The 24,508-nt window shown below is 34.9% G+C and overlaps 1 protein-coding gene across 1 annotated transcript in view; it reads right to left on the bottom strand.

The window, feature by feature from the left end:
• The window catches only part of ARHGAP44 (Rho GTPase activating protein 44), a 185,008-nt gene that overhangs the window by 54,987 nt on the left and 105,513 nt on the right, over positions 1–24,508 (bottom strand). Inside the window, exons 11-12 of the mRNA XM_044673871.1 lie at positions 8,343–8,454; positions 7,865–7,946 (exon numbers count right to left, since the gene is read on the bottom strand). Coding sequence (XP_044529806.1) covers positions 7,865–7,946; positions 8,343–8,454 — 194 coding nt within the window. The remainder of the gene's footprint in view (positions 1–7,864; positions 7,947–8,342; positions 8,455–24,508) is intronic.

Genomic DNA, 24,508 nt, shown 5'->3' with positions numbered 1-24,508 from the left:
CTTCTGCCTCTGTTTCTTCTTCATTTTCCTTCACAACATGACTAATATGAAAATGTTTTGCATGGCTGCACATGTAAACCTTTTATATCAAATTGCTTTCCTTTACTAGGAGGGGAGGGAGGGAGACAATTTATCATTCAAAATTTTAAAAAGTGAATGTAAAAAATCACATGCAATTGGAAAAATTCTTAAAGGCATAGTATATAGGACCATGGAAATGTTCTGCTCTGCTATTTTCAGAACACATTTGGAGAATTTTAATTCTGGGTACCAAAGTGTCCAGAAGAAAGCAACTAGGATGGTACAGGGTTTTGAATTCAGGGGTTCTAAGGTTGAATTTAGGTTGAAGAATAGAAGATTTGTGGGGAATATGGTAGATATTCTTTGAGCATTTGAAATTTAGACTTCTTCCCTATAAGACAGGTCTAAAGAACAATGAGTATAAATTGCAAAGAGGGGGACTTAGGCTTGATGCTAGAAAAAATTCTTAACAATAAGAGTTATAAAAAGTGAATTGGGCTAACTCAAGGCAATGGATTCTTTTTCAGTAAAAGTCCTCAAACAAAGGCTGAATGATCACTGAATATGTTCTAAAGGATTTTCTTGTTCAAGTGTTGACTTCTGAGGTGCTTTCCAACACTCAAAGTCTATGAAAGTTTATATGTACAATATTAAAAATACAATATCAATAATCCAAATTATTTCATTTTCATTAAAAATCAAGGTAACAAAAATGTTAAACTTAGAAAAAAACTTTTTATAAGTATTCATGATATTTGAATATAATAGGGGTTTGAGAACTGCCTAATATCCTGGGATTTGTAAGTCAGTGACTTTGCTTGAGTCACAAAGAGGAGTTCCTAAAAGGGACACACAAAGTCTGTGAGGCACTAAGAGGAAGGAAGTGTTTCTGCAAGAACTGAGCAGCAGCAGCACAGTGTCCCCAAACCTACCTAGGACTTAACAAGCTAAGCTGGAAAGAATTGGCGAAGCAAGGATAGCCATAAAGAGGAAAGCAAATAAAAGATTGAAAGGAGAAAATTAAAGGTGTACTGAGCTGTGGTAGCAAAAGAGGGTCATCTGGACCCCTACAAGTAACTTGGAGCAAAGACTGGAAATGAAGTTACAGTTTCTAACTGTGTGTATAAAGGCCGGGGGAAGGTCTAAATAAAAAAAGGAATTTCCCTTCCCTTTTTCTTTCTATACCTGTACATTAACAGATAATAGTCTTTTACCTTAAATTTTCCCATATCTTGATTTTTGTTACAATTACATAGAGTCTAGGAGTTGACAAATTATAAGCAAGAATTTAAATTAAGCCAGAGAGTCAAACCTCTGCCTGAATGTTAGGAATTTTATTGGATGTGGGCTGTCAGGTTTAGTATTCTCTCACTAATTTTTTGTCTGATATGAATTCCATATAATGGAGAATGAATAATAATAGCTTCTTATGTGCCACTGTGCTAAGTACCTTATCTTTATATTATTTCATTTGGTTCTCACGAAAATCCCAAGAGGGTAGCTATTATTATCCTTATTTAACAGATGTGGAAACTGAGCCAGAGAGCAGTTAAATGATTTGCCTAGGATAACACAGCTTGGTTAGTAAATGTCTGAGGTCACATTTGAAGTCAGAACTTTCTTACTCCAAAACCAGTATTCATTCTATACACTGTGTTCTACCTAGCTGCCACCTAGAAACCACATGCTCCTGAAGGCCTTAATAATGTCCCTAGACTCCCCCCCAAATAAGATTGTGATGGAATATTACTTCAGAGTAAAAAAATGGAAATACCTGAAAGAACTGATAAATAGAAATAAGCAAGATATAGTTTTATATCTACATATATCTTTTTGTCAAATGATGGTTTCTCTAAAGGGAGTTGGAGAGGGAGGGAAGAGTTAATGTGGATATTTTAATGTAACAAATAAATTTAAAAATTAAAATTAAAAAACAAAATAAGCTTGGCTCATAATATGAAAAAATAATAATAAGGAACAAATTATTGTAATAAGGTGTGTCTGATTAAATCTCCTGAGAACAAGGTAGAAAAAAAATCACATCCTAAATACCCTCTTTCTACCTTACCTCCCAAACAGGTTGGATAGAACTGGTACAATTCAGCTCTACCTCTATACAGTGAGGAAAAGGCAAATATGGAAGACTGAGTATTTACAGGCCAACTCTATAGCAAAAAAAATTAATTAACAAAACTGGGTTTTTAGTAATACCCAATTTTGTTAATTAATTTTCCCCCTTAATAACAATTATAAAGTTGTACATATTTCTAAAGCACTTTGCTAAATATAAAGTCAGATTTTTGAATCAAGGTCTTTTCTTTAAAATCCAGGGCTCTTTCTGCTATCACTGCTTCAAAATACCAAAATAGCGGAAGTTATAGTTTTAATATGTTTTAATATGTTAGATTATAGAAACAGATTTGTAAAGTTGGAAGTTTTGCTATCATTTAGTTCAACTCATTTAATAGATAACTGTGACCTCAATAGGCTAAGTAATTTCTTATAATCACAGAACCTGAGTTGATTTTAGCAGCTAAAGGAATCTCAATTATTCCCTGACAAGTGGTGGTACTATCTCTATTTGAAGACCTCCAAATAGAAGAAGCCACCATTTCTCTAGGCAGCCCATTGCACTTTTGTATAGCTAATAATAATCATTAGGAAGTTTGGCCTGACTTTGAGCCTAAATGTACATCTTGCAATTTCTACTCATTGCTTCTGGTTCTACCCTCTGGGGCCAACAGAACAAATTTAATTCCTCTTCCACATGATAGGATTCCAAATAGTTGAAGATGGTGGTTGTACCACTTCTGAGTTATTTTCTTTAGGCTAACTATTTCCAGTTAATTATTCTTCATATATGTCTCAAGACCCTTTACCACCAAAGTTGCTCTTTTCTGGACACTTGTCAGCTTAAACAGTACATAATACTTCAGATCAATTCTGATGAGGGACAATAGATGGACAATCACTTCCATGTTCTTAGAAGTTGTATCATGCTTAATGCAGTCCAAGATCACATTAGTTTGGTTGGCTTCAGCATCACACTAATATTGACTAATATTGAGCTAGCAATCTACTAAAATCCCCAAATATTTTGTAGTACATTAGCTGTCTACTAATGCCTCTACTATCATACTTCTGAAGGTCTTTTTTGTATTGAAGTAAATGATGCTACATTTTTCTCTATTACACTGTATCTTGTTATATTTAGCCTGGTTCTCTAACATGTAAAGATACTATTCCTGTCAGATTAATTATATCAGCAAATTTTATGACCAAATCAACTATGGCTTCATCCTGGTCATTGATAAAAGTATTAAATGCCACAGAAACAAAACACAAATCCACAGTGTATTCCACTAGAGACCTCCTATCGTGATGATAATAAACCATTATGAACTTCTCTGACATCCAACCAGAGCTGAACCTTATTGTATAATTGTTTAATCCATATTTTTTCCTTCTTTTTCATAAGAATACTTTGACAACATTCTATCAAAAGCTTTACCAAAGTATAGTAAAACTATGTAACATCTCCCTCATCTACTAATTTAGTAACCTTATAAAAAAGAAAACTAGGGAAATCTATCAGGACTTCTTTCTGAAGCCATGTTGCTCCTTTATAACCAGTGTTTCCCCTTTGACTATCTCTTTAAAGTGCCATTTTAGAATTTTCCTAGGACTTGAAGTTAAACAGAATCGGTTCTCTTTCTTTTTAAGAAAATCAGAATATTTTACTCTCTATCCTGTATTTCTCCCATTTTCCATCTTTCAACAAAATTTAGTATGGTATTTCGTTAAATGTCAATAGGCATATTGCAGTGTTTGAGAAATCCTGAACTTTTTTTTTTGTAGGGAGTCTGATAGCAAGAGTATCTTTGATAGTGTTTCAGCAATCACATTTGCCAGTTCTTTCAGGACCAGAAAATGTAGTTCACCTGGGCCAGGAGACTCGCATTCATCAAGGGAAGTTAGGTGCTCTCTTGCTTTCTCCTTACTTATCTTGGGTATCAATTCCCTGTCAGTCACGTTTGTTCTGTCATTTCCAGGGGAAACGTGCTTCTCCTTTGCCGAGAAAACAGAAACAAAATCAGAATTAAGCTGTTCTGTCTTTCCTCTGCTGTTAGTTAAAAGGTCCTCTTTCACCCTCCTCCAACCCCAAATATGGCAAAACAAAGAAAAAAGCCTTTTGTTGTCCTTTGCTGGCCTGAACTCATTCTGTGGTTTAGTGTTCCTTATATAATTTTTATAGAACGGTGTCACACTCATATTCATCTTCTGATACTTGGTCTTGTCCAACTTCTGAATACTTCCTTTTACAATCTAAGTTGGTTGGTTTCTTTAGATAAATTTCACTTTACTTCTTCATTTGAAGTATCTTTTTATTTCTTCAAAATTTCTTTCTTGAGCATATCCTATATCTCATGAAGTTTTGCTCTATGAAATCCTACATAATTTTTTCTGAATGCTTTGGAATCAGGTTTCTCCAGATTTAGAGTAAGATAATGCTCAGATTTCCTCTCCTCCACTATCATAAAATCTAGAATAGAGATTCCTCTGTATTCCTTCTTTAGTTTCCAAATTTCTATCACAAGAACCAGTTTTCTCCCCATTAGTGAGAATCAGAGCCAGAATAAAATTTCTCCTTTTTGTTTTCTCCACCTTTTGAAGGATGAAATTATCACAAAGACAAGTCAAAAAGATGTTACCTTCTCTGCTATTGGTAGAGAGTTCTAACATGTATCTGTATAATTGAATTTCTCACTACTGTCCCTCTGTGACAAATGTGATCTCTTTCTCAAATTCTCCATCAATTTCCTCATTCTGTCTAGTGATCTGTAATATACTCCAATGGCAAAATCATTGTTTTCCCCTTCTCTATACCCAAATAATCTCTACTATATCATTCCCTTCTTGTTCCTGTAATTACCCAAAAATCACAACTAGATTTAACAAAGTAGAAAATTGAATCTATGTTCCTTAAGAAGTCTAGTACACTTTCCAATCCATCAGTGCCTCCAAAATTGTTGAGTTTCTCAGTAAAATAACATACATTTATTTATTAAGCACCTACTTTATATTAAATGCTAACAAAAATAAAAATATAACAATCTCTTTCCTGTAGAAGTTTGCATCATATAACAGATGAATAAACAAACAAACAAACAAACAAACAAATAAATAAATAAATAAATTGAGGAGAAGGATACATGGTAGAGGTAGGTTTGGGTAGGTGTAGATTGGGAAAGCTTCAAAGAAGAGGCAATGCCTGAAACTTAAGGATTCTGAAAAGGGGAGATGAGGTGGTAGTGCATTTTAGCCATGGGCACAGCTTGTGCACATGCACAGAAGTGGAAGATGGTTTATTTGATACATTTGGTGAATAATGGGATTTAGTCCAGCTTGGCTAAAGGCAATTGTGAAACAAAGGTAGAAAGTTGTATATGGAGACAAATTGAAGAGAGTCTTTTAAATGCCAATCCAAGGAGTTTATTTTTTATCCAAGATGCCACCAATGGTTTTTGAGCAGAGGAATGACACGGCCAGGTTATTTCGTTCACTGTATAGAACACACATTTGAGAGGGGAAGACTTACAGTCCAATCAGAAGGTTATCATAATAGTCTAGATAAGACATGGCAATGACCCGGAATAGGATGGTGGCTATGTGAGTAGAGAGTATGTATTTGAGAGCTGTGATGGAGGAAGAATTGAAAGAACTTGACAACTAATTAGATTTGGGAATAGAGGAGAGGGAGAAAAGACTCCAAGGCTCTAAAACTGACTGATTTCAGTATCTAAAATAATGGGGGGGCAGAGAGGTGGGGAGAGAACAATCATTTATTAAGCTCCTATTATGTTCTAGGCATTGTACTAAGCACTTTATAAATATCTCATTTGACAATAAGCTTTCTTGGTTCACTTAAAAACATTTGATTTACGAAATTGCCATTTTCACACCACTTTTTACAAATAGTTCTATAAAGTTAGGAATACCCGTATCCATGTTTATTTATCTGTAAATAAAAAGGATATGATTTTTTTAAAAAGACTCTTTGATCACCAGTGGTCACTTCTCACTTCAATTGATTAATCAATCAATAAAAATTAATTAAGCATCTACTATTGCCAGGTACTGTGCTAAGAATCTTTACAATCCAAGGGAAGAAAGAAATTCTTTTAAAATTTTGTCCATAGGGAACAATCTTGTCTCTTACTTACTTATTATACTTATACTTACTTATACAATATTATGTTATGCTATGCTATACTAGACTATATTATACTTACTTACTATAAGTCATACCCCTTCTCTCATAGTAAATAATCAAAATTTTTTATTTTTAAAAAGATAAGCTATTATAAAAATATTTAAAAACCCCAAAACATTGTTTGAGGGAAGAGCTAAATAAATGGCATAAGAATATAATGTAAAATTATTGTGTTATATATATATATCTATATACCAATATATATGAATAATTCAGAGAAATTTAGGAAGACTTTTAAGGACTGCAGCAAAGTCAATATAACTAAAAGAGGGGGCAGCTGGGTAGCTCAGTGGAGTGACCGCCAGGCCTAGAGATGAGAAGTCCTAGGTTCAAATCTGACTTCAGACACTTCCCAGCTGTGTGACCCTGGGCAAGTTACTTAACCCCAATTGCCTAGCTCTTACCACATTGGCCTTGGAACCAATACACTGTACTGATTGCAAGACGGAAGGTAAGGGTTTAAAAAATATATAAAGCTAACAGAAAAATATACAAAATGACAATGTTATTATAAAAGAAAGTAATATTTGATAACATGAAAACTCAGATCAATGCAATGACCATTTTTGAGTCCAGGGAACAAATTAGGTATATATGTACCTTTCCATCTCTTGGTAGAGAAATGGTCAACAAAAAGCACAAAAAAGTACTGAGTGTTGATATTTCCTATAAAATGAGACATCTTAGAGGTGCAAATTACATATGGGTAGGCAAATTACATCAGCTAAGTCTAGCCTTATCTAGTTTAATCTATCAATCCAATTATATTAGAAAAACATGTATTAATTGTCTACTAAGTTCATAGAGAATAACTTCACTTCTTAATTACTCTCTGCTTTATCTTCAAGTTTTTTCAGTCTTCAATAATTGAGGAAACAAAGCCTTTTCTGGTTGTCATTGAGCATAACCTCTAATTTTGGACCAAATGGCATTTCTTCAGATCCTGGTACCCCAATCCCATTGTTCTAATGTAATTTGGTTCCCATGACCAGAAATCTCTTGAAATACTTTCCTCTTTGTAGACTTCTGATCTTCCACTGTGGCTGTTCACTAATTTGTTAAAGAGATTTTGCTAGCATTGAACTTTTGCCTCAGTTTTTACACTCTCAAGTTTTGACACTGTTCAGTTTCTCCATTCATACTTCCCTCTCCCTCATCTTTGAGAACAAACCTTCTGTTCTGTTTTTTTACTAATATGAATTTTTACTTAGAGTCTAATTGCATCTTTGAGGACATAAACCCATCTACACATCTAAATCAGTTCTTGCCCAAGGGCAGGTTACAATAATGATTTCTATGTAATTTTGGAGGCAGGGTATTCACATAGAGGCACCAATAATTTGTAATAAGGCTTTTGTATTATCTGGCTATTATATTTCCCTTGGATTCTTTCTCATTTCTCTGATCTATCAGCAATATTTTTTTGGCTCACGATTCTCTTATTCTTTTAGGACTAGTTCTTTGTCTTACCTCCTGGAATTGGGAACAGGGATTTCATTCAGCATTTTTCTCTATAAATTATGTATTTGAAAAACAACACATAGCTTTCATGGCACTTAGGATACTCACTTGGATGCCTGAATCCACTCTTCATAGAGTTCAAAGGTCATGAGAGGTTCTGGCAACTCTCTGAGATAAGACTTTAGAGCTCCTGGACATGAACAAATTATTTACCATTAGCAATTATGTCAGGACAGAGAAAGGCACTTGACAAGTGGCCTTATATATGCATCTAGAGATTGGTTAAGATCACTGGACATACTCTTTAGGCACTATATTGAGAGTGGATACCTGCCATTTCTTTTTCACAATCAATCCTAGCCAAGGCACGCTGGACAAAACAAAGAATAAACCTGGAAATGATGTATTTTTGTATTGATCCTTTTTTGGAGTGTGACTTGGAATTGGGTAAATAGCTATTGGACATCTCTGATGAAAATTCATTGGTTTGAGTGTCCAAGACACACCTACCTTAAAGATCCATTCATTCCCTTTCCTGAAAATCCCTGCCTAACTCAGCCACATGACAACCAGGCAACTCCACTACCTGCAATGGCGTGAGGGTCAGCTGAGTATTCCTGCACATCCAGTACGCAGCAGTCCAGAGCAGCTTTCAGCTTTTTCAGTTTGGAAGCAGAGGGAGCCACTCTAAAAAGGCCCTGCCAGGAAGAAAAAACAAAACAAAACTTAAATAGGAGCACATAGGAGCAGATCATGCAGATCAGAAACTGAAAGAAGTCACACTACACAGACTCTAAGATTTCTTTTCATGAAAAGTTTTTGTTAAAGGAGAATGTTATTCTGTAGTTTGGCAAGTTTCTCCAACTTAAAGTTGAGTTGTAAAGTGTGAGTTGTAGTGGCTATCAGCCAAACTTTGTGCACTCTCAAGCAAATGATTTTGGTAAGACTCAACATATTTGCTTTAAGTTTGTGTGAACTAAAACCATAAAATTAACCTATACCCTATGATTCTTAGAGTCTGAGCTAGAGTGTATCTAAGAGACATACAGAATGTGGCAGAAAATTAGAAGGGGTTTGAGGGTCTGAAGAAAATAGGGGGCAATTAAGGACAGACTTGGAGGGGAGCCACCAAAGCAAATTAGAGCTAGAAAAGAAGTTGGTTGAGTATCTTCTGAATACTAAATCACTCTTTTCCTCTTTTTTTTTTAAATTCTGTAATGCTAAGGAGTCACCTCTGTTATTCTTTTAGGGAAGGGAATTGTAAGGAAGAGAATTATATCTTTGTTATGCTCATGTGAGAGCCAAATTAATATCTCTTATAGACAGTTCAATATGGTAATGATCTCTCTCCACCTTGACTTTTCTGCTATGCATGACACTGTTCACCAATTCCCCTTCCTATATTTTTGTCCTCCCTTAACTTCCAGACACTGAACTAACCTGCTTCTCTATCTCTCCAATTGTACCATCTTTGTTTATTTCAAATGCTCTAGGACTACCTATCCCCTAAAAATATTTGTTACTTAAGGCCCAATTGTTTGCCTTATGGTATTCTCTATAAATACTGTGTTGTAATATGTGCTAGAAAAAGATTAGATTTTTCTGCTTGGCCTGAGGGAACAAAATAGGAGCAATTGTTAGAAACTATGGAGCAGTATTGGGGAACATTTAACAAGTTCGAGTGTCCAGGGGCAAATTCAAGCTGTCTGTGAGGCCACCCCATCCATTATTGGAGAGAGCGGAGGGAGAAAGTATTTGGCTGGACAGAGGGGTGGGGTATGCAAAAATGTCCTCAAATGCTGGGAAGAGGTGGGACGTAGCAGCTCCCTGAGTGCCAGCTCTGCATGGGGTGTCAGGTCTTCACCAATGAGTTTATAGAAGCATCTTTAGGTTTGATGGAAGGAAAAGTTTCCTAATAATTAGAATTACTGAAATGTGGAACTCAGGAAATAATGGGTTTTTTCTTACTTACTTACAATAAGCAAAGACTTATTAACTAGTTGCCAGTATTATTGTTGAGGGGATTTCCATTCAGTTTTGGTTTGGATTAAATGGCTTTTGAGGTCCCTTACAATGATCAGAATCTATTATCTTGAGTTTGAGATATCATCGGACTATTCAAGAGGAATTGATGCATGAGTGGAGTTCAGGAGAAAGATTAAAAAAAAGTATATAGATTTTGGAATAACCTCCATTGAGAAGATGAAACAACTCATGAAAGCTTATTAGAAAGAGAAGTTAAATAAAACAGAAGAAAAAAGATACCCTAGATAGAACTTGTGGAAGATGGATGATGATCAAACAAAATTGAGAAGTAGCAATAAGAAGAGAGGCAATAATGAGGAGATGGAAATATCATGGAAACAAAGAGAGGGGAGAATACTAGAGATAGAGATGGCCAATTCAATTAAATTTAAGAAGCATTATTGAGTTCCTATGTTGTGTTAGGTTCTGGAAATACACAGAGACAAAAATGAAACCTTTCCTGGCCTCTACTGGGCTAACATCTGTGAAGGGAATCCTCTCTCAGGATCACACATCCCTGTGCTCCTGGAGCTAGGTCAATTTCCATCAACTAGGCTGGTCTCCTAATTACATCATCTAGTGTGGTTATGTAACTCTGTGTTTGATCTTGACATGATTGAATTTGATTGAATTTGACCTGGAAGGGAGAGTGAGGTTAAATGGTTGGACAAAAGGAAGTAGGTTCCAACCATTCTGGAGGCAATTTGGAACTATGCCCAAAGGGCTTTAAAAGCTGCCTGCCCTTTGATCCAGCCATTCCACTGTTGAGTTTTTACCCCAAAGAGATAATAAGAAAAATATGTATACAAAAATATTTATAGCTGTGCTCTTTGTGGTAGCAAAAAATTAGAAAATGAGGGGATGCCCTTCTATTGGGGAATGGTTGAACAAGTTGTGATATCTTTTGGTGATGGAGTACTATTGTGCTAAAAGGAATAATGAACTGGAGGAATTCTATGTGAACTGGAGCAACCTCCAGGAATTGATGCAGAGTGAAAGGAGCAGAACCAGGACACAGAGACTGATACACTGTGGCACAATTGAATGTAATGGACTTCTCTACTAGCAGCAATGCAATGATCCAGGACAATTCTGAGGGACTTAGGAGAAAGAACTATGGGAGCAGAAACACAGAAGAAGAACAATTGCTTGATCACATGGTTCGATGGGGATATGATTGAGGATATAGACTCTTAATCAGTGATTCCCAAAGTGGGTGCCACCGCCCCTGGTGGGTGCTGCAGCGATCCAGGATGGCGGTGATGGCCACAGGTGCATTTATCTTTCCTATTAATTGCTATTAAAATTAAAAAAAAAATAATTTCCAGGGGTGCTAAGTAATTTTTTTCTGGAAAGGGGGTGGTAGGCCAAAAAAGTTTGGGAACCACTGCTCTAAATGATGTTGTGGGGGACTTGAGGTGAACCCCTGGGGTTCAGGAAGGGTACCTTTTGCAAGGATGCAAGACTCCAAAACTTAGTTTAAAAATAAAAAGATAAATTTATTCATTTAGAAGGTAATGTTGAAACTGGCCAGGAGGACAGAATAGGTGGAACAGCCTAGATGGAAAGCTGTTCCCAGATAATGGCAATTCTGGGGTCTTTATACTCTTTACAAGAGTGGAGACATTACTCTAGAATGGTAAGCACTGAGGCATAGGATGGGGGCCTGAAGACATAGGGGGCGACCTTCAAAGGTTAGGGGATAGATGGATGTCTGAGATACAATCCGATGGTATCAAAGTGTAGCCTGGAGGTGTGTATCAATGTCCATCTCAAACCTAAAGGATTATTAAAAGATATCCAAGGAGGATAATCCTCTCAGGGTCTTATAGGAGTTATCAGATGTTTTAGGTTAGGAGTCACAAGGATAGAAGGGAGCAAAGGAATTTCCCTGCTTACAGTTTGCCTGAGACATTTCTACAATTTTGGGGGTACAATGCCCATGCTAACTCTATTGCAAATATTAATAATATGAAAATAAATCTTAATCAATGATACATGTAAAACCCAGTGGAATTGCTTGTTGGCTGTGGGAAGTGGTTGGGAGGAGGGGAGGAAAAGAACATGAATCATGTAACCATGGAAAAATATTCTAAATCAATTAATTAAATAAACAAACTTAATTAAAATAAAAAAAGAAGGAAATAGGTTATCTTTCTCTGGTGACCAAGCAAGAAAGTAGCTGCAGGAGCCCATGCTGGGAACACCCATGTGGGACTTAGATTAGGCTTAAATATCTTACATTTCTCTAGCTCTTTGGCTTGACCTATCCAAGTAATTCTAATACATTTTATAAAATTCTAAGGATCAGAGTCCTAATTTTACTCTTATACTTCAAAAATTTCAGAAAACTCAAAAGAAGATGAAGACTAAGAAAAGGTCATGGGATTTAACAGTAAAGATGTAATGCTGGATAGTAGTATGGCCAGAAGTCAGATTGCATGGGGCTAAGAAGTGAGTGAGAAGTGGGGATGTGAATTCATTAAGGTATTCTTTTCTAAGACAATCTTTTAAAATCTTTTCCAAAGTTCTCTATAAAAGAAATAAGTAGGAAAATAGATTATGAGCATGTTAAAATTAGGTGAAAGTTTGTTAAGAATAGGGAGAATGAACATATGTGTAGGCAGAAAAAAGAAATCAATAGTTAAAAAAGACCGAGTCACATGAGGAACAATTTAGATTAGACATTTCTCTGATGCCCATGACCTCTCTTAAAATAGCATATAATAAAATTATATGCCAGAGATAAAGCAACTTCAGCTACTATATCCAGTATCTGAAATAAGGTTAAAAAAATAAAAATAAAAAATTCATGAACCCATGCTTACTGACCCTAAGCTCATTCAATACCCCTCTAACACCTTCCATGCTACCACCAGCAAGGCTGCATTAACTTGACTCAAGGACAAAATAATGACTTAGGACCAAACCCACCTGATAGTCTCCTTCCTTTTTCTAGTTCTATGGTGATTCTAACTTCAGACAGTAAAAGTTTGACTGGGCTACAACAGGCAGCTTGGCCTCAGTCATTCGAGGTAAAAATCTACTAAGGGCTGCAACCCCATAGCATCAGCATTGTAAACTGCCAGTATTAGGGGGAAAAGTACTGCAGAGTTCTTAACTTCTGATGCCAGGCCAAACAACTATGGAGTGCAAGAAATGTGTTAGTGTGTATGTGTGTGTGTGTATGGGCACACACGTGTTGTTGAATGGTGAATTTCCCAGCATGGGAAAAGGCTGAGACATTTTCAGATTTAGCCCCCAAGGAAATCACAATAAAAAATGAGAATCTAAAAATGAGTGATAGGAAAAATAAGGAAAACAAAAAGGAATAAAATTATCAAAGATTTTGGGTAAAACAAAACTTAGATATTGATCATAAACTGATAAATCAACTGGAAAAACAATAACATCAGAAATAAATATGGCCTCCAAATCTAGTAAATGAATTTGGGCATCTATGAATAAATATTGCAAAGTAAGGAAAATGATCAAACAATTGATGAGAATGTGAAGAGAATATGAAACTTCAATATGTTATTCCAAAGTAGCCCAAAAAAGAAATGAAAAGTATGAGAGCATAATTTATGTTTTCACAGCAACAACAATAGATAGAATAGAATAAACTGAAATTGGCAATGGGGGGGCCTTACTAAAGAAACAAAAAAGATAGAATAATATGTTGGGAATGCAAATACATGTAAGTGAAGTACAATCTAGAAGAAGAAAAGCAAAAACTAATAACATTCAAAAAATATGCTCACTATACAACCAAAGATACTGATTTTGAAGACAGGATGAGTAGAGACAACCTAAAGATCAGAAAATTGCCCAGAAGAACATGGCAGTACAAAAAGCCTTAACACCAGAATGTAGGAAATAATAAAAGATAACTACCCAGAATTTCTGAACCTAGAAAATGAAATTCCAATGGTAAGAAATTATAGATCATCTTAATAAGAAACCTAGGTCTGTAAACTCCAAGACAAATAGTGGTTATATTTAACAATTTAACAAACAATATGTTCTACAAATGGTCAGGAAAAAGATCTAAGAAGGAGATTTGAATAATGTAAGACTATTTTCAGTGCCTGCTAGAAAATATTGGGAGGAAAGGAATAATGTGTCTTGGAGAATAATAAGGCTCCTCCTTTGCAGCCCAAGATGACTAACTCTGCAAATCTGAGCTTAACCATGCAAGAAAAAAGTGGGATATTGAATAATAAAGATGAGTTTAAAACATTTTTAGAAAGAAAACCAGAACTGAATAGAATAGTTGCTTCTTGAATATCCCAAACAACAGAAAAGCAGGAAGAATGAATAAATGAATCAAGCAAGGGCAGTAACAGCAACAGTGACAACAGAGAGACATGTAAGATGCTTTTAAAATGTATCCAAGGAATGGAGCAGTGAAGAGAGAAATCTGTTAGAGATAACATTGAAGGGGATAGGGAAGGGGAATTATGAATAGAACCTGGTGACAGCTTGCCTGTAAGTGAACTGTGTGTGTATGTGGGTGACAGAGAGAGGGAGAGTACGTTACAACATGTGAGGATACATGGAAGGGAGATTGGGGGACAAAGAAGAATGTATGACATATTGGGGTCAAATGAAGAGCTAGCAATGAGTAGAAGGTGACCTTGGCATTCTCAGAAAGAGAAGAGGTATGTAAGGGAAGTGGGCAATAAGAAGAAGGAAAGGATTAGAAAGGAAAAATAAAGGAAGCATTACTTTGGTGAAGGGAGGGTTTTCCACTATTGAATTTTCCTGTGGGTGAAGAGATAAGGTCTATGAAGGGAAATGGCAATACTGAACGGGATATAGTTTGGGGATTTGTTACTTGAAAAGTCTACTTGTCCTACATTGAGAGGGGGAGTTAGGGTCACAGGGGAAACTGGCACTCAGAGAAGTGGGAGAATATAGACACAGAGAAGATATTTCAAGGCAAATGTGAAAAAAAGTAACCATGGTGGTTATACACTGTATAATCAGGATAAGGGAGGGACCTTACCATAGTGTCCTTTCTGTTACCTGTAATAACTGTCATTATTCTGGGAGTTAGGCAGAATTGAAAAAAAGGAAATCCATGCCATAGCAGAAAGAGGCTAGAATGAATAGCTTGGAAGCTTTGACCATATGAATAATAAAGAAAAATGAGAGAGACCAGATAATTGTAGGGGTCATGAATTAGATAATGAAGAAAGGGAGAATGTTTTAGTAAAGAGTAAGAAAAAATCCTTCTTGTAAAGGAAGGCAAAAAAAAAAGAAATTTAAAATACTAATGAAAAGGACTAATTAAAGAGGAGAAGAGGAAGAGAGAATGTACTTGAGTAATTTAGAGGAAGAGAGGAAGAAACATATGACTAAATAAAAATAGGAGAGAAAAAGGAGCTAATAAAAAAAAAGTCCCTGAAGGGAAAAGTGAAACAAACGAGAAGAGGGGATGAAGGGTGAAGGAAAGGAAGTCAGTGGGAACAGGATCACCTTAAAAAAAAAAGTAACTGAGAAATATAACACCGTGTTTATAGAAGGGGAGGGAATCACAACTTGGATAAAACAATTTTAGAGGCAGATGAAAAAATGCAAATCTAACTCTTAAAACTTTAAAATTTAAAACTTAAACTTTAAAATAATTTTAAATAATATCAATAAAATGAAAAAGAGTGACTATGAATGAAATGAAAAAGATAAGAAACCAAAACTCTACAATCTGTTGCTTCCAACAAACACCTTTAAAAAAACAAAGATAAAAGATAAAAACAAACCAAAATTAAAGAGATTGAAAAAAATTTACTTTGCATCAAGCGAATACTAAAGTACTAAAGTTGCCATCATGATATGAGACAAAGTGAAATCACACCTTTGAAAATAAGAAGGGATAAATAAACTATAAAATATACTGAAAAGAAATATAGACAATATTAGTAATAAGCTTACATATTCCAAATTCATAAAGTAAACATAATATATATGCATACATACACACACATATCTTGTCACCAAACAAGCAAAATTTATATTTATATTGTTCTGATAAACCAATCAGGTATTCAGCTCTATAGCAAAGAAACTTTTTGTTGCTGAATTACAAAAACGTGTGTGTGTGTGTGTGTGTGTGTGTGTCTGTGTGTGTGATGGGGGGTGGGGCTGGATAGACACAAGGCTCCCCCAAAGAGAGTGGAAGATGGTAAAAGCATATATAATGCTTCAAGAAAAAGGGGAGGGAGTGAATGGGCAATGTGGGAAACTTCTGCACAGTACAATAAATATCCTATCAATCTTTTGGAATGTACCAGGACACAAGTTTGACAAGATAGAGGAAAGTGTGGTCACTATTGAGAGTACATTGACCCTTTTGGGCTAGAACATAGCAAAGACAATTCAGGCATGAATTGACTCATCATACCATAATTTTGATGTACCAAAGTAATTACAAACATCATAACCTTTAACATTTCATAACATGTGTGTGTGTATATATAATAATACAATAGGCGACTTCGGTATCCCTCTATAAGTTCTGGATAAGTCTAACAAAAAAGAAAAAAAGAAAAATATGGAACTGGAAAAATGCTGTAGAAAACTAATAAAAGACTATGGCTTCTTCTAAATGGGAGAGAAAAGAATATACATAGTTCTCTTCACATAGAACTTTTACAAAAATTGACCATATACTAGGGCATATATTTGCAAACAAATGTAAAAGGGTGGAAATAGTCAGTACATCTTTTAGAGACCATAAGGAAATAAGAATAGAAAGTGATTCAGAGACCACCCAAAAAAAAAAAAGATACAGATCAAAGAAAAAAATAATGAATAATTACATAAAAGAAAATTATAATTATGAAACAACCTATTAAAATTTCTAAGCTAAAGCTAAAATAGTCCTCGGGGGAAAAACATATTCCCACAAACATATATTAACCAAAATAGAAAAAAAAAGAGTATTAAACAATTGTGTGCATTTTTTAAAAAACTAGATACTCAACAGATAAAACATTAAATACAAAATTAGAGCAAACAAAAACCTCACAGAAGTAATAAACAAAACCAAAATTTGATTCTTTGAAAAGACTAATGTAAGGGATAGTTAATCTTATTAAAAAAGAAGAAAGCAGAAAATCAAGTAATAAAAATAGTAAATGCAAGTGGATTCGCAGTAAATCCAGAAGAAAAACCATAAAAAATAATCAAAACATATTATCCATAGCTATGTGTAACAAAATAGAAACAGATATGAAATAGAGGAATACCCAAAAAATATAAAATATGCAAACTATGAGAAAAGAGAGAGAAGGTTTTAGTAACCTAATATCAGAAAAGGAAATAGACATAGCTGTTAAGGATCTACCAAAGGGGGAAAAATCCCTGCTAATCTAGGTAGATTCACAGGAGAGTGAGTTCTTTCAGACTTTTAGAATTGAGAAAGAAAACCCTCTACCAGAATTCTTCTATGAGTCAAAAAATATTGTCCTAATACTGAAACCAATAAAAAATAAAATGTAGAAAGAAAAACATATGCCAATATTATTAATGAACATTGACTCAAAATTTAAAACAAAATCCTTTGGTAGGACCAACTATAGCAATTTATCCAAGAAATTATTTTTTATGATTAAGGGGGATTGGTACCATAAATAAAATAATATTAGGAAAACATTATTTTAAAAAATCATTTAACTTATCTTATTAAAAACCAAAACATTTCAAACCACACAATTCTCTTAATGCAAAAAAAAATCTTTTCTAACACTCTTTTAAAATAAGATAACCTCTCCAAATTATAGGCAGGTAACTTTAATATCATAAAAATCATCATATTTCTTTAAACATTATAAAATCTATTTAAAATTAAAAGCAAGTATCACATGCTGTGAAGATAAACTAGAGCCTTTTGCATATGAAACTAAAGCAAGGATGCCAACTTTGCCCACTACTATTTAATTCAGTTCTGAAAATACTAATAATAGCAATAAGAGAAAAACATGAATGAAAGGAATAAAGATAGGTAAAGAATACATAAAACTATCCCTGTATATTGACTATACAATGGCTAACTTGGAAAACCCTAGAGAATCAGCAAAAAATGCTTGAGAAAATTAATAGCTTCAATAAAGTTTTGTGTTACAAAATGAATCCTAAAAAATCAGCAACAATAATAACAAAGCACAAGAAACAAAAATAGAAAGGGAAATCCCATTCCAGATAACCACAAAATGCATGAAAGATGTAGGGACCAATCTCCCAAAATGCATAAAAGATTTTTATAAATTCAGTTAAAAAGTACTCCTTAAAGAAATAAAGAAAAACATAAGTAGTTGAAGGAATATTCAGTGTTTATAGCTAGGTCGTGACAATAAATGACAATAAAACATATACAAAAAATGCAAACAAGCTAATTTACAATGTTAATTAAATTTCTCATGGAATACTTTATACCAATGATGGGCAAACTTTTTAAAGAGGGGGCCAAAGGAAAGGAAATGCTCATCTGTTTCTAAGGCAACTCTTTTGTAGTATCATTTTATTGTATCCTACTCATTGTATTTGTCAGATTAGGAATAATGCCGCAGCCAGATAGAATATTTCAGGGGGCCACATCTGGCCCGCAGGCTGTAGTTTGCCCATCACTGGTCTAGAGAAATTTAAAATGGAGTTTCTCTTTCTAATTCTTGTTGCTGAGTTTTGTTGGAAATATATAGAGATGCTGAAATTTGTGTGTGTTTATTTTGTATCCTACAACTTTGCTAGTTATTTATTATTTCAACTAGTTGATTTTCTAGGATTCTCTAAGTATAATAGCACATCATCTGCAAAGAGTTTCCTTGCCTACTTTAATTTCTTCAATTTCTTTTCCTTCTCTACTTGCTAACACTATCATTTCTAGTACAATATAAATAGTCGTGGTAATAATGGGCATTCTTGCTTCACTCCTGATATTATTGGGAAGATTTTTAACTTATCCCTATCACAGATGATACTTGCTGATGTTTTAAATAAATAGTATTTATTATTGTAAGGAAAGGTCCTTTTATTCCTATGCTTTCTAGTTTTTCAATAGGAATGGATGTTGTATTTTGTCAAAGGCTTTTTTTGCATCTATTGAGATAATCATGTGATTCTGTTAGTTTGATTATTGATACTGTCAATTATGCTGATAGTCTTCCTAATATTATCTAGCCCTCTTCTCTTCCTATGAGGGCAACTGTGAATGAGGGACATGGGCATGTGTTTTTATTTTGTTAGATAAATACCCTTTTATTCCTTTATTTCTAGTGATTATTAATAAATCTTATAAAATATACTATTTAAAGTTATTATTATATATTAATTTTAATTTTTATGTATCAAACCAGCCTTGTTGCATTCTTGGTATAAATCCCATCTGGTTATAGTGAATAATCCTTGTGACAGATTGCTGTAGTCTCTTTGCTAGTATTTTATTTGAGATTTTTGCATTGGTCTTCTTGGTTTAGATATCAGCACCATAAATGTTTGATAGAATTTACTTGTGAATCCATCTGGCTCTTTTTTTTTTTCTTGGTGGATTTTTTTCCTTAGGGAATTCATTGATGACTTATTCAATTTCTTTTTCTGAGATAGGATAATTTAAGTGTTCTATTTCCTCTTTTGCTAATCTAACCAATTTAATATTTTTATAAATATTTATCTTTTATCCTAAACCTATTATCCTAAACCAAGCCAATGTTAAATTCTCTGCCATGTCATAGGTTCATTAACTACTTCCCATCACCCATTCCTTGATTCTCCAATAAAAGATTGGGGACATGTGTAGCTCTCTCTCTCTCTCTTCCACCATCAGGAGAGCACACACATGGAATCCCTTGCTGTTGAACCTTGTAGCTCTGAGTCTTTCTTCTTTCATGAACATGAGTTCCTTCTCCCTTATCTCTAAACCCCTTCGCCCATTTTCCCTCAGTCTTCAGCTTCCTTTCTCAGGTGTCCACCCATGAAGATAATATTGTGTGGCTACTGGATGGCTACAGTTTTTGATACTGGTAATTTGATTCTCTTTCTTTTTTAAATCAGGTTTTATTTGAGTTTTCATAGATCCATATCCTAGTCTTATTTATTAATTCAATGGTTCTATTACTTTAAATTTTATTAACTTCCCCTTTGATTTTTAGGATTTCCAATTTAGTATTTAAATGGTATTTTTAATTTGTTCTTTTTTTCTAGATTTTTTAGTTGCCTTCCAAATTCATCAATCTGTTTTTTCTCTTTTTTATTGATAGAAGAATTCAGGGATATAAATTTTACCCTTAGTAATGCTTTGGCTGTATCCTATATATTTTGATATGCTGTCTCCTCATTGTCATTCTATTCAATAAAATCAGATTGTTTCTATGATTTTTTTCTTTGATCCACCTGTTTTGAAGAATTAGATTATTAAGTTTCCAATTAATTTTTAATTTGCCTTTCTATGAACTCTTATTGATTAAAAGTTTTATTGTATTATGATCTAAAAATGTTGCATTTATTATTTCTGTTTTTCTGCAATAGGTTATAAAGACTTTATGCCCTAGTACATGGTCTGTTTTGGTATATGTACTATGTACTGCTTAAAAGAAGGTATATTTCTTTTTATCCTATTCAATTTTCTCCAGATATCAGTTAAATCCTACTTTTCTATAATTTCATTCACTTCTCTTTCTACTTTCTTATTTATTTTTTGGTTAGATTTATCCAGTTCAGATAGGGGAAGATTGCGGTCCTTCACTAGTATAGTTTTACTATTTATTTTACCACTTAAAATCCTTTAGTTTCTCCTTTAAAAATCTGGATGCTATACCATTTGTGCATTTATGTTAAGTACTGATATTACTTCATTGTTTCCATACTGACTTTTATCAAGATTTAATTATCTCTTTTAATAGACCTATTTTTGCTTCAATTTTGTCTGAGATCATGATTGCTTCTCCTGTTTTTTTTTTCTGTCTCAGTTGAAGCCCAATAGATTCTGCTCCTCCTTCTTACCTTTAATCTGTGTGTATCTACCTGCCTCAAATGTAATTCTTGTAAACAATATATGGCAGGATTCTGGTTTTAATCCACTCTGCTATCTGCTTCCATTTTATGGGTGAGTCCATCCCATTTACATTCACAGTTATGATTACCACCTCTGCATTCCCCTCCATCTTGATTTTCTCTTTTAGTCCTGCCCCTTTTCTTTTTACTCTTTACCTCCATACAAGTATTTTGCTTTTAATCAATTCTCCCATTCTCCTTCCCTTATATTACTCCCTTTCTTATTCCCCTTCTGTTTCTCTATAGAGTAAAACAGGATTCTATACTCCAATGAATTTGACTGTTCTTTCCTCTCTGAACTAATTCCAAATAGAGTAAGATTTAAGTATTACCCATCAGCACCCTCATACTCCCCTCCACTGCAATAGTCCCCCTGATGCCTCTTTATGTGATATAATTTACCCCCATTTTACTTCTCTCTTCCCATTTCTCTTAATGCAATCCTCGTTTACACCCCTAGATTTTTTACATATTATCCTAAGCAGGTTACTATCATACCCTCTGTCTATGACTACTATAATAATGATAATAATTTTTAAGAGTTACAGATACCATCTTTCCATATAGGAATATAAATAATTTAACCTTATTAAAGCACTTAAACTTTTTTCTTTCTTATTTACCTTTTTATGGTTCTCTTGAATTTTATAGTTGCACATTAAATTTTCTGTTTAAGTCTGGTCTTCTCTTTAGGAATGCGTGGATAGTTTCTATTTTATTAAATGGTCATACATTCTGCTGAAAGAATATAGTCAGTCTTGATGAGTAGGTGATTCTTGCTCATAAAACCAGTTTTCTTGCCTTCTAGAATATCATATTCCAAGTCTTCTTGTCCTTCAAAGTGAAAGCCGCTAGATCTTGTGTAACCCTGATTGGGACTCCATAATAACTGAATTATTTCTTTCTGGCTGTTTGCAGTATTTTCTCCTTGGCCTGGGAGCTCTTGAACATTTCTAAGAGTTGTCATTTCGGTATTTATTTCAGGACATACTCTTTGGATTCTTTCAACTTCTTGTTCAAGAATACCAGGACACTTTATTTTTTTGATAATTTCTTATAATATGATGTCTAGGCTTTTTTTTTTTTGGCCAAGACTTACAGATAGTCCAATAATTCTTAAATTTTTAAAATTAATTTTTCCTGTATTTCTTTTCCAAGTCAGTTGTTTTTTCAATGAGATATTCCATATTTTCTCATTCTTTTGATTTGATTTTTATTGTTTCTTGATGTCTTATGCAGTCATTAGCTTCTATTTGCCCAATTCTAATTTTAAAAGAATGAATTTCTTCCATGACTTTTTGTTTTTAACCCTTGTACTTCGGTGTATTGTCTCATAGGTGGAAGATTGGTAAGGGTGGGCAATGGGGGTCAAGTGACTTGCCCAGGGTCACACAGCTGGGAAGTGGCTGAGGCTGGGTTTGAACCTAGGACCTCCTGTCTCTAGGCCTGACTCTCACTCCACTAAGCTACCCAGCTGCCCCTCTTCCATGACTTTTTGATCCTCCTTTTCCATTTGGTTCATTCTACTTTTCATGGAACTCTTTTCTTTTGTTTTCTTTGAGTTTGATTAATTAATTAGTTTAGAATATTTTCCCATGGTTACATGATTCATGTTCTTTCCCTCCCCTTCTCCCTCTCCCCTCCAATGAACAATTCCACTGGGTTTTACATGTATCATTGATCAAGATTTATTTCCATATTATTAATATTTGCAATAGAGTGATCATTTAGAGTGTACATCCCCAATCATATCCCCATCAAACCATGTGATCAAGGAAATGTTTTTCTTTTTTTTTTCTTTTTTTTTTTTTAACCCTTAACTTCTGTGTATTAGTTCCTTGGTGGAAGATTGGTAAGGGTAGGCAATGGGGGTCAAGTGACTTGCCCAGGGTCACACAGCTGAGAAGTGTCTGAGGCCGGATTTGAACCTAGGACCTCCTGTCTCTAGTCCTGGCTCTCATTCCACTGAGCTACCCAGCTGCCCCCCCCTTTTTTTTTTTAAACCCTTACCTTCCGTCTTGGAGTCAATACTGTGTATTGGCTCCAAGGCAGAAGAGTGGTAAGGGTAGGCAATGGGGGTCAAGTGACTTGCCCAGGGTCACACAGCTGGGAAGTGTCTGAGGCCGGATTTGAACCTAGGACCTCCTGTCTCTAGGCCTGGCTCTCAATCCACTGAGCTGCCCAGCTGCCCCGGAAATGTTTTTCTTATGTGTTTCTGCTCCCCCAGTTCTTTCTCTGGATGTGGAGAGCATTCTTTCTCATAAGTCCCTAGGGATTATCCTTGGTCATTACATTGCTGCTAGGAGAGAATTCCATTATGTTCAATTGTGCTACAGGGTATCATTCTTTGTGTACAATGTTTTGCTTGTTCTCAAGCTCCTTTCACTCTGCATCAATTCCTGGAGGTCTTTCCAGTTCACATTGAATTCCTCCAGTTCATTATTCCTTTTAGCACAATAGTATTCCATCACCAACAAATACTATAATTTGTTCAGCCATTCCCCAATTGAAGGGTATCCTCTCATTTTCCAATTTTTTGCCACCACAAAGAGCATGGCTACGAATATAATTTTACAAGTATTTTTCTCTATTATTTCTTTGGGGTACAAACCCAGCAGTGGTATGGCTAGGTCAAAGGGCAGGCAGTCTTTTTTTTTTTTTAAATTTTTTTAACATTTATTAATAATCATTTTTAACATGGTTACATGTTTCATGCTCCTACTTTCCCCTTCACCCCCCGCACTCCCCCCACCCATGGCCGACGCACATTTCCACTGGTTTTGTCATGTGTCCTTGATCAAGACCAATTTCCCAATTGTTGGTAGTTGCATTGGTGTGGTAGTTTCGAGTCCACACCCTCAATCATGTCCGCCCCGACCCATGCGTTCAAGCAGTTGCTTTTCTCATATGTTTCCTCTCCTGCAGTCCTTCCTCTGAATGTGGGTAGCATTCTTTACCATAAATCCCTCAGAATTGTCCTGGGTCATTGCATTGCTGCTGGTACAGAGGTCCATTACATTCAATTTTACCACAGTATATCAGGCTCTGTGTACAGTGTTCTTTTGGCTCTGCTCCTTTCACTCTGCATCAGTTCCCGGAGGTCTCTCCAGTTCGCCTGGAACTCCTCCAGTTTATTATTCCTTTTAGCACAATAGTATTCCATCACCCGCATATACCACAGTTTGTTCAGCCATTCCCCAATTGATGGACATACCCTCCTTTTCCAGTTTTTTGCCACCACAAAAAGCTCAGCTATAAATATTTTTGTACATGTCTGTTTATCTATGATCTCTTTGGGGTACAAACCCAACAATGGTATGGCTGGGTCAAAGGGCAGGCATTCTTTTATAGCCCTTTGAGCATGATTCCAAATTGCCAGCCAGAATGGCTGGATCAGTTCACAACTCCACGAGCAATGCATTAATGTCCCAATTTTGCCACATCCCCTCCAACATTCATTACTCTCCCCTTCTTTCATTTTAGCCAATCTGCTAGGTGTGAGGTGATACCTCAGAGTTGTTTTGATTTGCATTTCTCTAATTATTAGAGATTTAGAACACTTTCTCATGTGCTTATTGATACTTTTGATTTCTTTACCTGAAAATTGCCTATTCATGTCTCTTGCCCATTTATCAATTGGGGAATGGCTTGATTTTTTTATACAATTGCTTTAACTCC

The sequence above is a fragment of the Gracilinanus agilis genome, chromosome 4, assembly GCF_016433145.1.
Source record: "Gracilinanus agilis isolate LMUSP501 chromosome 4, AgileGrace, whole genome shotgun sequence".
Classification (NCBI taxonomy): domain Eukaryota; kingdom Metazoa; phylum Chordata; class Mammalia; order Didelphimorphia; family Didelphidae; genus Gracilinanus; species Gracilinanus agilis.
The sequence above is the reverse complement of the archived record's forward strand: the minus strand, read 5'-3'. Positions and strand labels throughout refer to the sequence as shown.